Source organism: Macaca fascicularis, chromosome 2, assembly GCF_037993035.2.
Source record: "Macaca fascicularis isolate 582-1 chromosome 2, T2T-MFA8v1.1".
NCBI classification, from domain to species: Eukaryota; Metazoa; Chordata; class Mammalia; order Primates; family Cercopithecidae; genus Macaca; species Macaca fascicularis.
The window spans coordinates 138,601,148-138,624,600 of record NC_088376.1 but is presented as its reverse complement, the minus strand read 5'-3'; the positions used below and the strand labels follow the sequence as shown (position 1 = coordinate 138,624,600).

Genomic DNA, 23,453 nt, shown 5'->3' with positions numbered 1-23,453 from the left:
TCTCTGTGGGATACATAACTTGAGAAAGAACATGCTTTTGGAGTTGTTTTGACAGCAGCATAACACATGCTCCCCTGACTGATACGATAATTGGCTCTCGAATTAGGATATTGCAGTTATAAAAACAAATCAAGAAAAAAGATGAGGCATTGGCTGAGGAATCAGGAAACAAAGAGCAAAGAAAAATAACAAAAGGGACGATTATCGGAAGCTAGAAGGATGAGGACTTATGTTATGTAAGGGTACCTCTTATAAAATTGCCTCCTGGGATAATGTGGAAAGTAGACAATTATCCTGATAAATGTGTAGTTTGGGGGAAAGAGGTTGGAAAAGACATCAACTACTATAAAGGGATGTCATAGGAAATAATGCACGGGAAGATGTTAGCTATCTTTATAAAGAAGCAGCAGGATGTGGGGAAATGGGTTTTTAGACGAGGCATTGCAAGGCATTGTTTTTGTTTTCTTGCCTGTAAAACTGAGCTAATACGGTCTTTCAAAAGTAGTTTTTTGTTTGTTTGTTTGTGTTTTTTTTTTTTTTAATTGAGATGGAATCTCACTGTGTTGCCCAGGCTGGAATGCAGTGGCACAGTCTCGGCTCACTGCAACCTCCGCCTCCTGAGTTCAAGCAATTCTCCTGCCTCAACTTCTGAAAAGTTGTTGCAGGTCCTCAATGATCATTGTCTCATGGAATCTGTACCTTGTATAATCTTCTTCCTTTGAGTTGTGGGCTAAACTTATTGACTTGCTCCTATATAATACAACAGAAGTGATGGGAAGTCACTTCCAATGTCAGGTTACAAAAGGACTGTGGCTTCCAACTTGGGTGCTCTGTTTTGCTCCCTGGCTCACACATTCTGAAGGAAGCCAGCTGCCATGTTGTGAATGGCCCCATGGAGATATCCATGTGATATGGAGTTAGGAATGACTTCTGGCCTGTGAAGAACTGAAGCCCTTAGTTCAACAGTCTGTATGGAACTATAACCTGCCAACAGCACCATGAGTGGCCTAGGAATGGCTTGTGCTCTGGTTGAAACTTTAGATGAAACCATAGCCCTGGTCAAAACCTTCCTGCAACCTCATGAGAAGTCCTGAGCCCGAAGCACCCATCTAAGCCATGTCTGGATTCCTGAATTATGAGGACATAGAAATAATAAATGTTTATTGTTTTAAGCTGTTAAGTATTGGTGGTTGTTGTTATGAGGCAGCTGCTCACTAATACAACAGTAATGAGCACAATTTGCAAAGCTCCAAAATTCTTTCTTTCTTTTTTTTTTCTCTCTTTCTTTCTTTCTCTTTATTGTTCTTTATTCTGGAAAGAATTTAAAGTCATTTATTAAGAAATATAAAAATGTAAAAAGGATATTGACTAAGTAGAATACAGAAAAATAAGTATAGCACAAAGTGGAGGTACAGGTAAGCTCAAATGTCTAACAATGAGCTAATGAAAATGCTCCACATCCCTGTCTAGAGTGATGAATCCAGAGATGAGAGAATGAGGATCAACCAGATTTCTTCTTTGATATAAACTCTGGTTTCCCATGTGCTAAAATTGATATAAATCTGGAACTTAAAATATGTCTATTGGCTGAAATATACAGGGTACCTGAAAAAAAATGATGCCATTCCAACCAAAAAGAGCTAAGAAGTTAAGAGAGTAGTAGAAAGGGGAAGATGGAGAGAGATAACAGGAGAGACAATTTAACACGTCCCCAAAAGATTCCTGCCTAGCTCAGAGCAGACTTCTTGCCATTCCTCCCTTGCCCGACACGTTCTCACTCATTTTGTCATCCTCTGTCCAGTGGTTAACAGTAACACAATCCTTTTTATCCTTTAAGGCTTAGCTTATCTCTTATGGATGATCCTTTTTCCAAAATCCTACCTGGGCAGAAATAGTTGCTCTCTTTTGTGCTCTTTTATTCTATTTAATTCATTACAGTCATTTGCATATATAAGACATTTTTCTCTGCTGATTAGGTTCATCGAGAGGACAGGGTTTGTAACTTACTTACCTTGGCAGGGGCAACACTGTAGGTATACAGATATATGTGTGTGGATGCAAACGGTACCAACCTGAGTTCAAAATGGCCACGCTCAAGATGTTTTAGCTACCCCAAATAGATATTCAACCTAAATAAGAATAGTGTATTTGCGTTAGGCACACAGTTTCAAGAAAAGTATCCTAACCGATACTTCTGCCTGGACTGTAATTCTTTATACACCCTCACCACACAGACAGAAATTTGGTTGCTAGCACTTACGTGGGCCCTATTTGTACAAAGTATTCTTTATAAGGTCATTACATTATAGTTCTGTAAACTTTTTGTTAAGAATAAACACCTTTTTGTTCATTTGAGCTTTCAACATGATGAATACGTGTTTTGATACATTTTAAAACAGAACCTCAAGTTTACCTGTATTCACCAAAGGTTTCATCTTTTACTGACTGAATTTCTGGGTCTGGATGCAAATCTTCCTTTTCTTTAACTAAAAAAGAGAAAAAAGGTGGGGAAACTAATACAGTGACTGTTTAAAATACATTTTTACCAGCGCTGTGGAATAGTGAATAGTCAATAAGAACAGCATTGCTCAAATGTTTTGATACCAGTGAGGCAATATTTTTTTCTGGCTATACCTGTAGCCCATCTGTTACTTCTTTGTTTAAATAAAAAAGAGAGAGGATTTTGGGAAGTTCTACTTTTTTGTCATCACACCTGCAGCGTGCTGCATATTTTCACGTGACTACACAATATTATGTGAACAAGAAGTCTTATTGGAAGAGCCCAACTTAATTTGATTTCTCAGTGAAGACCAAATTACTAAATATTTATTTTACTATCTGGACCTTTTGAAGATGTCATAGGCACCTATTAGATCTGTGTCATTAAATTAAATTGAATTTAAAAAGTCAATCAAGGCTGGATGTGGTGGCTCATGCCTGTAATCCCAGCACTTTGGGAGGCCAAGACGGGCAGAACACTTGATGTCAGGAGTTTGAAACCAGCCTGGACAACAAAGCAAGACCCTGTCTCTATTAAAAACATGGAAATTAGCCAGGTGTGGTAGTGTGCACCTGTGGTCCCAGCTACATGATGGGCTGAGGTGGGAAGATCACTTGAACCTGGGAGGCAGAGGTTGCAGAGAGCTGAAATAGTGCCACTACACTCCAGCCTGGGTGACGGAACAAGATCATGTCTCAAAAAAAAAAAAAAAAAACAAAGGTCAATCATTTGGTTGTTATGCATCACTCTTACACAAAACTGTTGCAACAATCTGAATATTCAGGTCTCCACTGACATTTTACTTTTTTTGTTTTGTTTTGTTTCAAGACAAAGTCTCACTCTGTCACCCAGGCTGGAGTGCAGTGGCATGATCTCTGCTCACTGCAACCTCTGCCTTCCGGGTTCAAGGGATTCTCATGCCTCAGCCTCCTGAGTAGCTAGGATTACAGGCAGCCGCCACCACGCCCAGCTAATTTTTGTATTAGTGGAATATAAGACCAAAAGCTCTTATTCCCTTTACTTAAAAACAAACAAACAAACAAAAACCCTCAAATACAAATTGTTATTTATGGAACTTTTTATGACTACATGCAGAGACCTAATAGATTCTCTTAGCTACTCTGCAATATGAAATGCTGATTTTTTTTTTTTTCTTTTCAGGGCATGATTTGAAGAAACATCTTTAGAATCTGGATAGCACACAATTCACAAATGATTATTTGTTGGGGATAAGGAGAATGCTATAACTCTTTAACGATTCCCATTAATTACTCAGAACATTTATTAGTCATTGTGAACCTAATTCATAATCATTCAGTCTTCAGAGAAAAAAGTGAAATGCATAACTCCATAAATTATGCATGTCATTTTACAAAAACCTAGAAATTATGCTCTCAATGCTTCTATGTAGATGACGGGTTCCCACTAAATATTTGCTAGATAAATCCTAAGCCAATAATGAACTTCTCATAAATCTGAACATCATGAAACAAATAGCAGTGTAATCTAAATCTTTGTCACCATATAAAAGCATCATGAATACTAAGCAATACTAGTAATAACCATCATCTTGATACAATATGTATATCTGAAAAAGACAAAACAAATTCGGAAGTTGAATGAAATTAAAGGCAAACATCATATTACCAACTATAATGGTTTTCATGGATACCTTATGTATCAATTCATGAGGCAGTGTATCTAATACACGCCATGGTAATAAGAAACGCATTCCTAATAATGATTAACACCAACAAAGTTGGCCAGTGGAGCCAGTAATATTAGAATGCATTAGTGCAAAAAACACGAGTCGTGTATGTCATGTATAGAGAGAGGCGTACTATAGATGGGTCACTTAAAACACTAAAGCATGTATGTAACTTAGTAATTTGTCTCTCAATGGCTCTGATCTTTCACAGATAGACAATAGAAGTTTGGAAGTGTTATCAACCTTGTTAGAGCTCTTTCTTTCTTTCTTTCTTTCTTTTTTTTTTTTTTTTTGAGATGGAGTTTTTGCTTTTATCTCCCAGGCTAAAGTAGTACAGTGGTGCGATCTCGGCTCACTGCCACTTCCACCTCCCGGGTTCAAGTGATTCTCCTGCCTCAGCCTCCTGAGTAGCTGGGATTACAGGCAGCTGCCACCATGCCCGGCTCATTTTTGTATTTTTAGTAAGAGACGGGGTTTCATCATGTTGGCCAGGATAGTCTTGATCTCCTGACCTCGTGATCCACCCACCTCGGCCTCCCAAAGTGCTAGGATTACAGGCACGAGCCACCACACCCGGCAGTTAGAGCCCATTTTAAGTGCTAAAAACTAAAACCAAGTAACTATCTGGAAATAATACTCTAGACCATACATATTTTTTTTTGGTTAATTTAGCAATATGTTTTTCCTCTCAGTGCATTGTACATCTAATTTGCTAAAATAAATTTGACTTGAATGTGTATTTTAAAAAAAAAAAAAGATGTCACTGAAGAATGCTTCCCAGAAAATGCTATTTAATAAGTTGAAAATCACATTAAAAAACAATTTTACCTGAGTACTTTCCACCTCTGTTTCTCTTCACAAAGCAAACAGTTAACAATACTAGTGTGAGAAGAGCAATTGCACACATCAGTCCAATAAACCAGCCTTGAGTGGAGATGTCATCATATAAACCAGCATATTCTGTTGTAGAAAGAGAAGTCACAACATTGTACACTAGAAACAGTCTTGTATTCTGTAAAATTGGGGAAAATTAGACATCATTTTTAAGCATACCAAAGAGTATCAATTTTTTTAATGACCCCAGAAGGAATGCAATGTGAAGGACATGTTAATGGGAGAATACTGATAAATCTTTCCTTCTTTATTTAAAAAGGGACTTCTTTGAGTTGTATTTGATTCTGAGGATGAAAAACCAAAGACGGATAGTGAAGGCAGAAGTTAAACTCAGAAGCAGCAAGGAGCAAGCAAAAGCGCAAGCTGCCTTGGTTAGAAGCAGATGACCATGGAGCCTGGTGGTTTTGTTTTGTTTTGTTTTGCTTTTTCTTTTTAGATTGTGTTATTAACATGTGTTAATAAGCAGGAGATATTTTTAGGCAACAACTCTAGTAAAAACAAAATAAAGGATAAGTTGAACTACTGTGAAACATTTTTCATTTTGATAATTTAAAATATGTCTAAAATTGAAATTATTATTTTCATTACTAATATACTCAGTGTTTTCATGTTTAATATAGGACATATGCAACACTAAATATTCTACAGGACATAGATTGACTAAGACTTTCCCAAATATAATCTCATTTCTCACCTCTCCCTCTTGTCTCAATTACATCTTGAAAAATGCTATCGTTATCACCCCAATTCTTAGTCATTAGGCGAACTATATGTTCAGCTCCCGGCTCAAATACCTCTATTGGGTGAGTCTTTTGAGTAAGATTTACTCCTTCTGATATCTTCCCGATACCTTTACCTAAGAAATGTACACAGTTAAATCATGTGAATTGTAGTCATGGAAAAACAGGACATAAAAAGTAAAAAAATATATATTGTTACTCGAAGTGAATAAGAAAGTCACTTATATATTGTCTCAGTTTTTGAATTACAAGAGATCAAGAAAATCAACATTTCAACTTCCTTTTTTAATATAATGAAATTGAGTAAATGAAATGAACTCAATACATGGCCGTTTAAGATGAAATGGTACTGTAAATCTGCCTGGTCTCATGAATGGTTCAAAACCGTAGACTTAAAAAAATTATACAATATGATTTTGTGCAATTTGGATTTTCACAAACCTAATGGGAAACTGAATATGGCCTTTTGACTTACAATTGACAGCATATAACCTTATAATCATAACTAACTATATATTGCTTTTTTTTTTTTTTGCCTTGGTCTTCTCCATAAATACTGATGAAACAGCATTACAACATGGTCATATATTAAATATTTGAAATTTATAGAAGCCCAAAGTGCGTGAAGTGCAGGCTTGTAGGTACATACCAATGGAATGGTTTTACTGACATTTTGAAAGTGGTGTGGGAAGTTAATACTTTTCAAAAAATATTAATATGTCAATATGTTAATAGTAGAATCTCATAGTAGAAGATAAAATGAATCAAGTTTAACAAAAATATACTAACTTCTTATCTTACCACCAAGTGTCTTAAATATTTTTGCATGTGATCCATAGTTTTGCTGGGAATCAACTCAATATAATAAATATAATCCAGAAAATGTTAGCAGTGTTATAAAATATGTTTCTTACTGAGACTACAACGGGTTATGAAATTCTATTTAAAGTGGGTATATGTTACAGATCAATATTTCATTATGCATTTTCATTATAGAAAAAAATTAATTATATAGTTACTAAATAACAAAAAGGTTTTATTAAAAATTATGCCATGAGAGAAATAAGGCCAATTATATGAGCAAAGCCTTCAAGATTAAGCATCATTGAAACAGAGTGCAATTAATTTTGACCTTGAAAAACAGAGATATTAGCAAAACGTTAAGTAGTGCAAGCTTTTGAAAAACAGAGTAAAGCAAGTGATTTATTCAAACCACTAATGACACAAAAATAATATTTCTGATTAGCTCCATCTTTTCTACTCTTAGATTATGGAATACGATTTATTTGAAAATCAGAGTGACAACCTGAAAACAGAGAAAAATGCTTGTCAATCAAATCCTATTTTTTGAACAAGCGCCAAATGACCTTGAAATGAGCTACATAGGCGGAGCGAGAAGAAAGATGCATAGTAGTAGGTTCCAGTTTGCACAAGTGATCATTTTTAGAGTGCTGAGTGATAACAAGATGTATCTTCTCAGTAGAAATATACATTTTTTTCAAAGATTATGTTGAACTCTAGTAGAAAAAGAGATTGTAATTTTTTTCCCTGTACATATAGCAAGACACGCCTATAGAAGAGAAATCAGTGTCAACTGGGGAAGGGGGCACTTAGCTGGAATACTGAAAATGCAGATTCCTGAAAAAGAGCACAAACACGCTAGTAAGAAACATTTTTAAATTCCTGACACGTAAGACAGTGAAGAAATGTTCTTTTAAGATACGCAGCAAATTAGTTACATTTTTAGTTTGAAGAAAAGATGCCACATCAGTTGTAAAATCACATGAACAGCATTTTCATCCTCCAAAAACAATTTCTCAAGCATGAATGCAACCAAGTCCAAATTTTCCAACGTATGTACTAGAATGTGCAATGCTTGTAAGGCAATTCTGTGAATATTTTTTCTTATATGCTTCAAATTGGCAAGAATGGGATCAGTATTTCACAAGCACATTATGGTCTTGGTTATATCAAAATAGCAACCAACTCCATGCCTTAAATTCTGTTTTTAAGAATATGGAAGTTGCATGTTTGGAGTACTACCATTCTGACTTCTCTTCTTTGTATTGGACACTTGATGTCAGTTTCAATGCTTCAGAAATAACCATCTTTTAGTTACTGCGAAGTTTTCAACCCCCATCTTTAAATCTAACTTTTATGGGCAGGTAAAGTCAGTGAAATGAGTTTTTCATTTCACTTGGTGTTCAATTCATCCTTGGGAATACTTTGTGAGTTTTAGGGAAGTAATTATTTGAATTATACACTTTTCCCACATAAAGGGGTTTTAAATGTTTAAGGAATCCAAGAAAAACATAAGCTTGTTATTAGTCAGATATAGCAGGCACAATAAGATGTAAAAACAAACCAATAATAAAGGTCAGAGCATAACCATTCACACACAAACACGGTGATTTACAGTCATTCACAAGTTTGAATATATTTTAATATACATCTTCAATAAATAATAGGCAGTTGAATTTTCTTTACTATGTTTCCCCTTCGTGATGTTTCTTTCATTGATTCTACCATTTTTCTAATCTACAATTTGGAAAAGCATCCCGAACACAGTCTGACACATAGTATTTGATTGGTGCAAAAGTAATTGTGGCCTTTGTCATTACTACTTTTAATGGAAGGGCCACAACTACTTTTGCACCAACCTTAATACACGATAAATACACAACTCTACTTCCCTTTCTGCCATCTTCTACATCCTTCCTTTCTTTCTCCAATATCCTTCCACTCCTGAACAGCCTAAGCCCTACCTAAATCTCTCTTTGTTTAACTTAGTGTGTACATCAGTTTCTCTGATCTGATTTATCTGCGAAGGTCCTATTGCTATTATAGAAAGCTTAGCAAGAACCTTGCTAAAATCATAACTGGAGATGCAGTTTTGGAAGGGAAATGGTTAAAGGTGGAAAAAAATAGAAAAGTGTAATTGAATTAGGACAATTGTGTTACAAGTGAAATCATAGATTTATAAGCCATTTCCCAGCTAGTTGCTTGGCATCAATCATCAGACAGTAAAACAAAATTGACATATGAATCAATGTATATAGAGTGAAGGCATGAAAGTGAGATGTATTAGATCTGTAATGTCTACCAAAGCAAGAGCCACATGTTTTTCTGTATGGAAACATTTCTAAAAGAAAAATATACCTTTACTAACCTTTTGAATAGCTTTGTGACCTTATGTCCCGCTACTTTAATTAAGTAAAATTATAGTTCCTGACCTTGTATACACTAAGCTATAATTTGATTAGTATTGCGCAGAAATCCATAAATTGAGTCAATGTGAACTTTCCAAACAAGATTAATAAATTCTGCCTCTATGTCAGTGGAAAACAGAAGGTCAGACAGAGTGGGATCACAATCATTTCTAATTTACAATGACTAGCACGGTGCTTTCCTTTCAGCGCAGCTGTTTAAAAAGATGCAGCCTCTTTTTAAAGCCTCTGTTAAAAAGAGAAGCCTCATGTACTTACTCCCTTCTCCTAAGGTGGAGCTTTCCTCCGTGATCGGTTTTCCACAGCCCCGTGAAGTGCAAGCCCTCAAGTAGAATTTGTACTTGGTAGTTGCATTCAGGTTTGAGAGGTGCCAGCTGGGTTTTGATGGAGTTGTAATGTTAATATCATTTAATTCTCCAATCTCGTAGGTGTCATTTACTAAAAAACAAACATGAACAACAGCTCAAATGTATTTAACCATTCAAGTTGTATTCTTCATTATTTTCATTTCTCCTTATGCTTGTAGTATGTAAAGATACATTAATGGTTCATAACCATCAACTCATTTAATCCTATGAGGTACGTACAACTACTATGACTATATCATACATGACAAAACTGAGGTCTCACAAGAATAAGGGCTTTGCTCTGATCTTGAATCTGTAAATTTGCAAACTGGAATTTGAATCCAAACCATGGCCTTTTGACCCCAGAGAAACATCTTTAATCCCTGTGCTGTATTGGAGCCAACTGCTCCAGCTTCATAATACCTGTTAATAATAATGAATTTTCCCCATTGCTATATTTTCATTGTATCTTTGAATTAAGTACTTGTAATTTCCTTTTGCAAGAATAATTCAAGATGATAATTTATTTATATCTTCTATGGCTTCTAGTTTAACATATGGCACCAAATAGCTAGTCAATATACATAGAATCAATAAATGCAAGAATATATTAATTATTTAAGAATATCTACTGTGTACTAAGTACTATGCGAAGTGCTAATTGTAAAAAGCTGAATCAGATAGCTTCTTCCAAAGAATTGCAACCCAGCAAAGACATGAGATTTGTGTACCCAGCAAAGACATGAGATTTGTGTAAGAGCGTGGCGTATTATAAGATTACTGTAACATTAATCCAAGAGATAAAATACATCCAAGATAGTGCAGCTGTTAGTGGCAAGAAAGAATATAGAATAAATCCTCTTGACTCTCAGTCCAAGATACCATAGATGTTTAAAAAATGCATTTATTATTGACATAAAAATGTCTTCCTTGGTCCATAAAATGCAATTCAAATCAATGAAAAAAAAACAAACAAAAAATTTGGCATCCAAACATTGGAAAGAAGGATGTGAAATCATCACTCTTTTAGATTTTTTGAAAACATAATTGTGAATGACCACAAAGTCAATTAAAAAACTACTACAATCAATATAAGAATTCAGGAGAGTATACATAGAGCTCTCATACATATAAATTGCAACAATTTAGACTATTTAAGAGCAATAAGAAAAAGGTAAACTACCTAAAATGTCTTGATCATTTAATATTGAGAACAAAATAATTATATATTATTTTATTTTAAAATCCACATATCAAGCAGTTCAGTAATCATTACAATTGTTAATATTTCAACTTCTATATTCTAAGAACTTGTTTTTAGACAAACTTAAATGTTACATATGGATCAATATGAAGGTTGGAATTTAATTAATTGAGTTTCTTATTGTTAGGATAAGGAGAAGGTATATATTTACCAAACAAATTGACATTTAAAAGAATCTTCAAATATTTCTTCAATTCTTACACCTTTTTTGAAAACCAGTTCATGGAATAATATAAGGTTAAGAGTTCAACATGTAGAATTGGACTGATCTTGCTTTGCATTCTTAACGCTTATTTTACTGCTTGACTCTGTATGAGTATATTCTCTATATCTCAATCCCTTCATTCATAAAATAGTGATAGTACATATCTAATAGATTTCTTATTTTAATGAAACAATGTAAAGAGATACACAAAAAGAGCAGGATTAGTACTCATCCTGCTACACAGCAAGCACTCAAAAGTGCTAAAATCTACTTCTGTTGGGATTAGGCCTTTATGTATTTAAACATATGTGCTAATTTCAGCAGAAACCATCAGAAGCTAAAGCAAATATATGACCTGGGTTGCTGGAAGTTTTGAGTTGATGTGAAAGTAGCACAACAGGGCTATAATCAAGTTGACTTGTAAGCAGTGTATGCTGGGTTTCTGTATTTCTGGTGCTTTGAGAATTGAAGTCTTGAAAGTCTAAAATTTTCACGATGGGATGTTGCTAAAATTTTCTATAATGTCAATCCCCTAAGTTCCATTTTGAGATGATGCTTAGACTTGAGGACTGTTCAAGATGGGAGGCGCTACTATTAAAAATGACCTGATTTCATCTGAACACATTCACGTTACTCTAGTTGCATAGCAGCATGTGTGCAGAGCCCATTCCGAGTAATGATCCAAAGACAATTATTTAGTCCTCTCAATATCATCTCCATGAAATAGCAAGCAACTCATTGAGAATTTGATAAACACAAGTATATTTAAGGTTGAGTATGGGAGCATATATCTGAGACAGAAGAGGTAGTGTGCTTTGAATCTCCATCACATCACTCAATAACTCTTTTGCATGTTTCCTACTTCTCCAAACATCTTATATATAAACATTAAACGCATGTTTTGTGTACTCATCAGCACACTGCTTTTTTTCTAAAACAGGTGAGCAAACCTTTCAGTAAAGGGCCAGATGGTAAACATTTAGCCTTTGTAGGCCATGTAGTCTCTGTTGAGATGACAACTTTGCCACTCCAGGGAGAAAGCAGCTGTAGACATACATAAATAAGTGGACATGGCCATGTCGTCATAAAACTTTATTCCTAAAAACAGGCAGCAGGCTGAATTTGGCATGCAAGCCAGTTTACAAGACCCTGGGCTACAAGGAAGAATGGCAGCTTACAAACCATGGCCTTAAGTGATCATTAGACTCCCAACATAGCAAACAGAATACTCAATCAAAAAGTGGAATTTAAGAAGTTAACTCCAATTCAAATTTCTACTTACTTATCTGATATTGCAAAAGATAGCCAGTTAAGTTTCCATTTAATTTCTTAGGTAGTCCCCAGGATAAAGTGGCAGTGTCTTTATCAACTTTGATGACCTTGAGAAAAGTTGGCTGTTCAGGTACTAGGAAACACAAGACCAAAAATAAACTCATATAAATTAGTAAAATTCAAAAAAGCCCTATTATATCATAAATTTTATAGAAATTGACAAGCTCACTCATCTGAAGTAAATATTAATTAACTACTAATAAAGAAGAATGTTTATTTTATTTATTTATTTATTTATTTAGAGACGGAGTCTCACTCTGTGGCCTGATCTCTGCTCATTGCAACCTCTGCCTCCTAGGTTCAAGTGATTCTCCTGCCTCAGCCTCCCAAGTAGCTGGGACTACAGGCGTGCACTACCACATCTAGCTAATTTTTGTATTTTTAGTAGAGACAGGATTTCAACATGTTGGCCAAGCTGGTTTGGAACTCCTAACTTAAAGTTATCCATCTGCCTTGGCCTCTCAAAGTGCTGGAATTTACGGGCATGAGCCACCACGCCTGGCCATAATGAAGAATGTTTAATATGGCCATGGATCACCTCCATTTTTGACATGACTCTCCATTGTTATCCTCTCACCTCCTTCTGGTGTTTGAAATATATAAGGCTCACTTTCAGGACCAGCTCCTTTAGAGTTATAGGCTAAAACTGTTAGGTGAAATTCACTAAAGGCATCTAAGGAAGGAACCATTCCAGAGTTTCTTTGTCCTGAAAATCTTAGAACATTCACTTCTTTGGGATGTGTTCTTCCATCCAACAGACTTTTTGTTTTCCACCAATTTATCTGCAATGAAAACAAAAATCTTTTAATATATGCATCATGGTGACAGATTCTCTTTGGCTTCTTCTGAAATCATTTCTTATTTATTCTCAGATACCAATTCAACAACAAGAAGAAAAACCATGATAAAAACCTGATAGCCTTTCAGACGTCCATGTACTCTGTCCTTTGGAATTGTTGACCAGGTAACTTTAACTAATGTACTGTTTATAACGTCCACCCCATGGATCACTGGAGCTGTATCAGGATCTGTTAATCGTATAAGATTGATTAGTTTTCAATAACCTGCACATGTGATTATCAGGACCCTTTTCAAAAATTTTCGTAATGTTTCTTCTGGAGAAAGCACTTTTATGAAATTCATTCCAAATGGAACCAAAAGAGTTTCTCATGACAGATAAGTTTATCAGTCCAAATAGATTTCCCAAAGAAGAGGACAGCCTATATCACACTGAGAAACAAAGCCCTCCAGATAGATACAATGTGGGCAAATAAAACCAGAAACTATTCTGTGGTCATCTTGGTTTTGGAAGCAAGTGAATTAAACTAGTAATATAAATAAAATTGGTTGGGAATCTTGTTAATCAAATATTAATAACAGTCAACATTTGAGCATATGCTATACGTCAGGCACTGCTCTAAGGGCCTTACCTCAATTGGTTCATACAACCCTATGAAGAGGATATTACTATCTCTATTCTATAGGAGTTCTTACTACAGAGGAATAAGCTAAATACAGAGCAGTCAAGACTAATACTATTTTAATTCATATGTGTTATGTGTTTTTTGTGCTTTTATTTGGGTAGAATTTAGACAGCAGGTGAGTAATGAGTTGGCTATTTCTCATTCTCAACCTTCTTCTACTTTTGGATCAAATTATTCTTTTAGATGCTGGAAAGGCAATGAGAATAACCCCTAATATTATTCAAAACATTAGCAATACAGAATGCAGTGTTTTTTCTCCTTCCAATAACCTATTTGCAACAGTTACTGTGGCATCAGAATGTGTGTGTGAGTATAATTCTATATATAAATCTGGGTGTATATCTCATCAGTATTAGGAAAGCTCCAGACATGCCACTGAAGCCCAGGGCATGACAGCAAGTGGCTGTTAGGGGATCCTTGACAAGTAAGGGCAAATATACTTGAAAATCTTATGACAGTTATGGGGCTTTAAATGATTGCAGTGATAACTCCTGGTCTTCGATTTTCAATGTAGGAAGAGCTTTATAGGAAACTGAATAAAATGGAAATTTTCAACATACTTCTTGGTACTGTATACTGATCAACTGTCCTCCAGTCAATCCTAAGATAGAAATCATGTGTTATGTTTCTTTTTATCTCCTGTGGCTAATACAACCTCTTTGCATGCAGTAGTTGTTCACAAATATTTGTTGACAGAAGTACAATATATTTGAGAGCAACAGTTATTGACATGCTTAGCAGTTTGAGTGCATCACTTACAGTCTTCTCCAGAATAGAGAGTCACTGACTGAGGGGCAGGCCCAGATCCTAGTTGATTGATAGCCTGGACTTTGACATCATAAGGGGCGTAGACAGCAGGCGTCATCACCCGCAACGTGTGGTTTGTGACTGTTTCTTCTTCCCACTCCACTGGGGCTCCCTGTGGCTTCCAGGTCACTCTGTACTCTAGGCCTGGTCCATTCTGCTCCATGGATTTCAAAGGCTAAAACAGAAGGTGAGACTCATTCAGTCTGATCACAGATGTGTTGACTCAGAGATGGTGGTGAACCACCGTAAGTGGTATAAGGAACAATGCAATGGAAGGATCATTTGTTGAGAGATCTTAAATCCCCCTTCTTGGTTTAGAGACAGTTGTGAAAAAGTTTTGTCATCATATGAGCTTAAGTATGAAAATTAATCCCTTACCTCCCCAAGTAATGAGCAGCCTACACATCAGATGCCTGGATTATGTCCTTATGGTAAAGTCTAAGTTTTCACACATGAAGGAAGTTACAAAGAAATGCCACGAAGTGTTTTAGCTTTTTGCTTATGCTTTCCACTACATTCCACCTTTCCATTTTCAAAAAACAGACAAATAAAAAATAATATGGCCACGAATTCTTTGGTTGTGAATAGGATTCTCCCATGGCTTTTTGAAGAAAACTCTTTTTTGTATTTGGTTCTCTCCTTCTTCATTTTTCTTCCATAAGAAGAGACAGATTATGTATATATTTTTGGAGACTATGCATGTTTATACTTTAATACAAAGAAACAGTAGCTCCTCTTTCTAATAATTTCCCAGCTCCTTGACCATTCTTTATTTTTCTTTAAGAAAAAATGCCTCCCTTATCCACTTTATTTTGCTGCATAGAAATATTTGGAGGAATAATTTCTTTCCTTTTTTTTTTTTCCCCCTTAAGATGGAGTTTCACTCCCGTTGCCCAGGCTGGAGTGCAGTGGTGTGGTCTCGGCTCACTGCAACCTCCGTCTCCCGGGTTCGAGTGATTCTCCTTCCTCAGCCTCCCAAGTAGCTGAGATTATAGGCATGCGCCACCATGCCTGGCTAATTTTGTATTTTTAGTAGAGATGGGATTTCTCCATGTTGGTCAGACTCGTCTTAAATTCCCAACCTCAAGTGATCCACCTGCCTCAGCCTCCGAAAGTGCTGGGATTACAGGCATGAGCCACCGTACCCGGCCTGGAGGAATAATTTCTAGTATGGGAAATTGGTTATTTCCACTTTAGTTTTTAATTGAGCAACAGTTTAACTTAAAAACAATAATGTGGTTTAAACTGCCTGTTTAATTTCAAAGATAATGGGATTGTGCATTGAAATGAATCAGTTATATAAAATATGTTTAAAATATGATTTTAATCCTAAATTTAAGGTTCACTTATATACATAGTAATTTTGTCTGGATATGTGAGTGAGTCAACAATGTCATACATAGTGTTCTTACAGAATCTGTAACCCTTCACAACTTAATCTAAGTTACTAAAAGACTTCTTAGAGGCATTGCTTGGAATTAAGTTGATAACATAGTGACATATAAGCAAAATAATTTTAAGTGTATGCCTATTCCAACGTGAATAAACTAAACTAACTGGGAGAAAAAAAATTAAAACAAAATGAAAACTTTCTGAGATTTTTCTGCAGACCTTGCTTATGCTTCCATTTGTTGGAAAGTTTTGTTCCAAGATATTTTAGAGTGTGAAATGGATATAAATTCACCAGGGGCTTTAGCATTGCCCCAGTGAATTAGGCCATGAGTCTGTAGTGCCGTGCTGCAATGTGGAATGAGAGTTTCCTTCAGTCTCTACTGACAATAAGTGTGCTTAAATAATATTATTCATTTTACACGTTTTGCTCCAAAGAAAGGAGTTAAATTTAATAAAGTTCTATGACAAATTTTAAATAAATAAATAATAAACCATAACACTTTAAACAAAAATATTTTAGCTATCTTATCGGCCTTTTTAGTACCCCGGAACCCAAATAAACAGCCTGAATGCTTTGTATTTGACTTTGAGGCAATGCCTACTGAACCTCAGATGTTTCCCAAATCATCTCTTCAACAAAGAACAGAGGGAGCAAGGGCGGAGTAAGCAAGAAGGCCACCAGCCTTCCCTTCCCTCTGCCTCTTGTGAAATAGCCCACGAGGAAGGAGTCTCTAGAAAAGAGGTTCTTAACTTGCGGTGTAGGAATCTCTAGATGGGGTACATGTGTATCCTTTAAAGGATCTGAGAAGTCAATGATATCTTTAGTATGACTTTTTGTGTATAATTTTCTAGAAAAAGATCCTGTACTTCCAACATAGTTTCAAAGAGATCTATGAACCAAGCAAGGTTTTAACTATTAATCTAGAAAACGAAAGACTTCTGTCCTGCCTTAATTCTACTTTTTAAAAAATTTTTGAACATTTTTATTTATTTTTAATTGAGAAATAAAAATTGTATATACTTATGTACAACATGTTTTGAAATATGTATACATTGTGGAGTGGCTAAATTGAGCTACTCAAAATATACGTTACTTCATATACTTATTTTTTATGATAGAACACTTAAAACCTAGTCTCTCAACAATTTTCAAGAATACAATATATTGTTATCTACCGTAGTTACTAGGTTATACAATATTTCTTCTAATTCCACTTAATTTCATTTTAAAGCCAGTAGATCTTCTTATTATACTTGTAATATAAATAATAAAACCTAGATCCATTAGGAATTAACTACCTTGGATGTGATCATATAACCATGTAACTAAGGATGTTCCTGCTTCTCAACATTAGTGGGGTTTTTGGGCTTTTGGTTTTGTTTTTGGTGTCCTTTAAGTTTGAAATGTGTTATTGTATTGAGCAAAGCTAAAAATTCACATACCTATGCTTAAGAACAATGGAAACTCTCAAGCAAAAATTATCCTGATATAGGTATTTAACAGATGAGGTTGCAGTAGACTCTTTTGTCCTGTTTTGTGAGTAGAACATTATGATGTTGGAACACTCAAAATATATGAGTGAGTCATGACCCACTTAATATAGGAAAAGTGAATATTTGAAGGTAATGCTAACTAAAAAACCTAGTTCTACCATTCAGTTAAATTGTATTGTTATTTGAATTCAATCATATTTAATGTTAAATGTAAAACATAAACAAATAAGCAAAAAATAGGGACATCCAGTCTGTTCCTAGTGCTCATCTTCATTGTTAATTCTTTTGGGAAATATCAGCTTTTTTTTTTTCCCAAAGTATGTCTCTCTGATCATTATCATGTAGATAGGAATTATTTTGGGTACGTCTCTGGAGGGGGTTTGGTAATTCATTCACAATGCTATCTGATTGTGAAACTGGGAAAAGCCTGGAGTCTAACTCCTTTCCATAGGATGATCCGTACAGAACAATACTTAATGAATGAATGTTCTTAAATTTCACTGGCTGTGTCAGTAGTGACTAGATCTCTGACATATCAAGATAATAGGAGACACCATGGGACATATTGGGAATGTAACTGTCAGCCTAGATCCAATCCCTGTGACTACTTCCTTCCTCTAATCAATTAACTACTAGGTTACATGTCATTTGCTCCTCAAAAACAAATTATAAATGCTTTTTTTTTTTTTTTTTTTTGAGACAGAATCTCGCTCTGTCACCCAGGCTGGAGTGCAGTAGTGTGATCTCAACTCACTGTAACCTCCACCTCCCAGGTTCAAGCGATTTTTCTGCCTCAGCCTCCCAATTAGCAGGGATAACAGGCATGCACCACCACACCTGGCTAATTTTCATATTTTTAGTAGAGAGGCAGTTTCACCAGATTGTCCAGGCTGGTCTCAAACTCCTGACCTTGTGATCTGCCCGCCTTGGCCTCCCAAAGTGCTGGGATTACAAGCGTGAGCCACTGTACCTGGCCATAGATGCTTTCTTATTATAGCCCCATTCTTACAAGAAAAGAGCATTAATAATCAATCTTGTGTATCTTCGGGGTAATAAAAAATGACTTGTGAGTGAGAGGAGCAGTCAAAAAGACTGAAGATTTCTGGCCTTTTTTCCATGTGACTCAGCCCATGGCATCTGGGTGAGGTCATTAAACTCTGAGATTCCCAGTTTCTCTGTATGACATATAAGACTGACGCCATCGTGAACCACAGCCCTCCCAAAGGAGTAATGAAGATTAGTGAGTTAATGTTACTGGAACATGATGTGCTTCTCTGAGGAACTGATCGGCAAATTCACAGTATTATTGTTACCTAACTGATTAAATTATCTATTTTATGAAAATTTCTATGGAACTTAAGGGAGGATAAGACAGATATACCCTAAAAGACTAACATCATTTTAGATTATAAATTAAGTAATTATCAAGACTATGTGGTAATAACTATTTATAACCACAAATTCAAGGAAAGAAATAATATTCTTGAATATATTTCATTTCTATGTATTACCATTTTTTAAAAAAATTCCACACTTTAAACTTGTAAAACTTAATTTCACTGAAGTGGAAATAAAGAGCTAATTTTGATCTAAAAAATATTGACTAAATATTTGCAGGTATAGGCCATTTGATTGTGTAATGAATTCAAACACCAACATACGAGGATAAAAAGCAAACTAAACTTTGTGCATTTTAAAATTCTTCCAAGAATTATACCTGGAATGAGTTGTGGAAATAAATTAGTATATTTCAGCATACATTAAAAATGTTCTATGTTTACGCAAAGTTTTGTAAACTCAATGTTGGAGGCCTATTACTCATCAGAATGGCTGAATGATAATTTCCTTTTAGGTAGGTCAATATACTCATCATGAAATATATCCAAGTAGTAGAGGTAAAATAAAATTCCTCACTGTTACAGAAGAAATTTGGAAATGACCCTAGAATAATTAAAATTATCTGGGTAGATGTACATTTTTATGCAAAATTCAAATGGTGAAGTCTATTTAATAATATTTAACAGAGATATGTAAAGTAGGAAAAAGTGAGGTTTGGAGTCCAAAGATCCTCATATATAAATCCTAGCTTTGTAGATTTCTGGTTGTGTGGTGATGGGCAAGACATTCATTATCCTGGATGCCATCTCCAGGTCTAGAATAAGGTGTTCATGATGCTTTCTTCACAAGATCATCCTCAGAATTATTAGAAAGGAGAATACAAAATATCTACTGGTGTTTAATGAGGGGTGAATATTCTTTGGGGGGTCATCAGTTTGATATGCATAACATCTAGTAGATCATACTAAATTAATTAAAGATTTTCAGTATCTTTTTAATGGAAGAGAATCTAGAATATTGTTAATTAAACTATTAATAATTTGAAACTTTTGGTAATGTACTACAACTAAATCAATCTGTATAATCTTCCCTAAATTGTTGACTAGTGTTAAACTCGGTTTCATAACATCATTTTAATCACAATGATCTTTAAAATTTACGATGATGGTGATGACTCACAAGTTCATTTCATTTCCAAATCTTATCTTTGTTCTTAAAAAAATATTGTGCTATCATTGTAGTTAGCATGTAGACCTAAGAGGAAGAGAAAAAGAGCACAAAGAAATATATAACATATTAAGGAATACACACCTCCCACTTTATAATCATCTCTTTTGGTTGAGAGGCTTGAACCCTTATGTTTTGTGGATTCCTATCTGGAGCTGAAAAATTAAAAACATTAACATTATTTTTCCTTTAACCCATAGGTAAGTCATCATATCACAACTCGTCCCCCCAAAAACTACAGATAATTAAATAAGTTTGACTGTACTTATTAATTTATATCTGGTCCAGTTCCTAAAAAGATTTAAGGTAGCTTTTAAATATATATTTTATTTAAAACAGTAAAATAGTCTTTTTGGAGTGAAATAATTATTATCCAGTGGAGAGTAGATAGTTTACTATATATGTCTTAATTTTGAATCTGCCTTTAAAATTTTTAAAACTGCTTTCTAAAATTCTGAACTTGCTTTTTAAAAATATATATTTTAATTTAAGCCTGCTCTATTTTTTCTATTAGAATTGTCATTAGAAACATATGTTGTGAATATTTGCCTTTAGAAGAATAAAATAAACACCATGTATTAATATCAGCAGCCAAGTTTTAAGGGCATCAAACAGAACAAAACCTGTAAAGTAGTCATGAATATTTTTAGATGGATTCATTTTATTAGAAATAGCTAAATGTGGAGTTTAGTGCAAAGGCTGACATACATAAAATCACACAAGTGTTAATTTCTATCTGATTCAGTTATAACCTTTACTTGCTTTTACTCAATCCAAAAAGGAAATTATATCCTAGAGTATTTATTTTAGCCAAGGAAAAATAAAATATCATGCTATGACCACATTGATGATCAATAACAATTCAGTAATACAAATTCTAGCACAGTCATTCTTGAGATTTTTTCAAAAGCATCTTGGAAATTTAGATTGATGTTGAAACACAAGAAAAGACACTGAATGCATAAAAATTAATAATGTGAGATACATATATACTGAACTTTAATTTAGAACTTACTTGATGATATCTGGTTAAATTTGATGTTTAGCCATCAGAAATTACTGAAAGTAATTTTTTTTCATGTGTCACTCCCCTAATTTCCTGCTTCTATCTAACTTGTATGTAATCCTTCTGAGACACGTGTGCTTTGAATATTTTGTGTGCTGTTTATACAACTATTAACGCTATTTGGAGAAATCTAAAATCCTACATTATCAATCTTTTTTAAGATGTTCAAAGATGGGGACAAACAAATATTTTGTTAGAAACCTGATGTGAGAACCTGCATACCTGCTGGCGGTGTTTCATGATGGTCTGACGGCTGGCTAGGTTGACTTCTCCCTACTTCATTCACGGCTATGACCCTGAACTGGTATCTCACAAATGGAGCCAAAGGTAAGATAACTGTGGTTTTCTTTCCTTGGACTCTGGTCAGTTCCTCCCACCTTCCAGGATCTTCTTTGTTTCCTTCAAATTCAACAATATACTCTGGGAAAAACATTAAAACAGGGAAAAAAACATTAGAATATATGGAGTATGGATAAGTTACACCAAAATTTATACCCAATATTAAAAGTTCAAAAGGATGTTATAAGAAGAATAATCCACTAAGGATGGTTAAAAAATGGCTTCACTATTAATTTTGAGTATCCAGAGTAATGAAAACAGTTATCCCAAGTCTTCCTACCGCTAATATCGCTATTGTGGTCATCTCCAGCTTCCCAGCTCAGCCGAACACTCCTGTTCTGTCTTTCAGACAAGTGAAGGTTTTCTGGTGGATCTGGAACATCTAATTAATAAAGGAAGGAAACATGTAGATAATTGCCTTTGTTTATCTTATTCGCTTCCTCACACACATTGCCAGCTACCCTGAGACAGAGCAGGGACCTGGGGAGCCCCCGACATATGGAAGTGAAAGGTGGAGTTTCAAGGCTAATTCAGGCACCTAGCTAGCCCTAAGAAGTAAATAAACAGCTAGATAAGAACGAAGGTAATGTAGCTTTAAACCACAGCCAAGGAAGCTAGAGTCACAGGGATGTTTGGTTCCCCTATTGAAACTGAAGATAATGTCTTAATATATGTCTCTAAGTTGTTTTTCTGGAACCCAGACTGTCACCAAATAAATTTGCTGGCACGTAGACCTCAGATAAGGGGAAACTGAAGTCTGAGCTCTGACCATCATTTGTTTTGTAAATTTCTTCCTGAGGGGCCTCAAGGGAGCCACATCCATGAGCCAGAGCCAATCTTCATTTTGGCTGACTCCCAATTTTTAAACAAAGCTTCTCTTCCTTAACCAATTGCAAATCAGAACATCTTTGAATCCACCTATGACCTGTAAGCCATGTCCCATCCCCACTTTAAGATATCTCACCCTTTTAGGCATAAACCAATGTGTAACCTCAAAGTATTAATTTACTTTTTTGCCTGTAGCATTTGCTTTCCTGAAATTTACTCCTGCTTTTAAACACCGTCACCTGCAAGCCATTGCGGAGGTTGGGACTTAAGCGTGAGCTGACCCATTCTTGTTTGGTGCCCTCCAGATAAATGTTCCTTTCTCCCACTGCAAACCTCAGTATAGACACCTGATCTTACTCTACTGGGTTGGTGGACCCCAGTTTGGTTCCATAAAAACCCTTTTTTTCTGGGCCTATGTCTCCACTATGGTCAAACGCATCAACCTCTGGGGTCTGGGGTTCTTTGTAAAATGCAGCATCTTCACACGTACTCCCCAGTGGACCATATTACCTCCCTCTTCTCTGATTATAGTCTCAAGGGGTTATCCTTGACCAGGGACATCAGAATTCTTTTAGGAGTAGTTAATAACAATGAAGATTCCTAGGCCCTATTTCTGGCTTACTGAGGAAGGTGGACCAAGGAATCTGCATTTACAAACAAGTTCTTTGGATGGTGATTAGGCATACTCAAGTTTGAGAAACATGACGTATCTCAAATGAATCATTTCTATTGGTCCAGTTCATATTTGTTTATATGCCTGATTCAACTCCAAGAGTAGGGGTCATATTTTATTATGCTTTGCGTTGCCCGCAGTGCCTCACACATAAATGTCTTGTAACTAAATAAATCAGTGAAAAAGATATTATTACTTCAATCATGCATATAATTATTATATTAAATCAATAAAAACTAAGTCCTATGGCTATAGAAAAAGAGAGAGAACATGAGCTCTGCCTTTCTTTTTTGCAACTGTGTTGGATTTTTATCATCATTGATAACAATGAATTTTCATTATAGCAACTTTGATACCCTCTTGACCTGGAGTTCTCAAAAGGAGTAGGAAGGCAGTTTATATCGGAAGAGGGAGATTTGGTATTGTTAAATGTTGTGACAGAAACTGGAAAATTAAGTAAGTAAATGATCACAAATTTTCCAGTGCTAAAGAAAATGAAAATTTCTGGTACTTTGAAAATAAAGCAACAATCTTATTTCTAAAGGCCTTTACTCTTAAAATTTGATTTGAATTCTCTCAAGTATTGGA

At 35.2% G+C, this 23,453-nt stretch overlaps 1 protein-coding gene across 7 annotated transcripts in view; it reads right to left on the bottom strand.

Moving 5' to 3' along the window:
* CHL1 (cell adhesion molecule L1 like) overlaps nt 1-23,453 on the bottom strand; it is a 213,169-nt gene that overhangs the window by 5,349 nt on the left and 184,367 nt on the right. For 4 of the 7 annotated variants that reach the window (XM_005547632.3, XM_005547635.3, XM_005547634.4 and 1 more), the window contains 11 exons: nt 21,645-21,746; nt 21,248-21,445; nt 20,044-20,114; nt 14,461-14,683; nt 13,130-13,245; nt 12,795-12,999; nt 12,168-12,290; nt 9,328-9,507; nt 5,797-5,958; nt 5,037-5,168; nt 2,414-2,486 (listed from right to left, as the gene is read on the bottom strand). In XM_005547632.3, coding sequence (XP_005547689.3) covers nt 2,414-2,486; nt 5,037-5,168; nt 5,797-5,958; nt 9,328-9,507; nt 12,168-12,290; nt 12,795-12,999; nt 13,130-13,245; nt 14,461-14,683; nt 20,044-20,114; nt 21,248-21,445; nt 21,645-21,746 — 1,585 coding nt within the window. The remainder of the gene's footprint in view (nt 1-2,413; nt 2,487-5,036; nt 5,169-5,796; nt 5,959-9,327; nt 9,508-12,167; nt 12,291-12,794; nt 13,000-13,129; nt 13,246-14,460; nt 14,684-20,043; nt 20,115-21,247; nt 21,446-21,644; nt 21,747-23,453) is intronic. The other 3 variants (XM_005547636.4, XM_074033770.1, XM_074033769.1) reach the window with 1 other exon arrangement.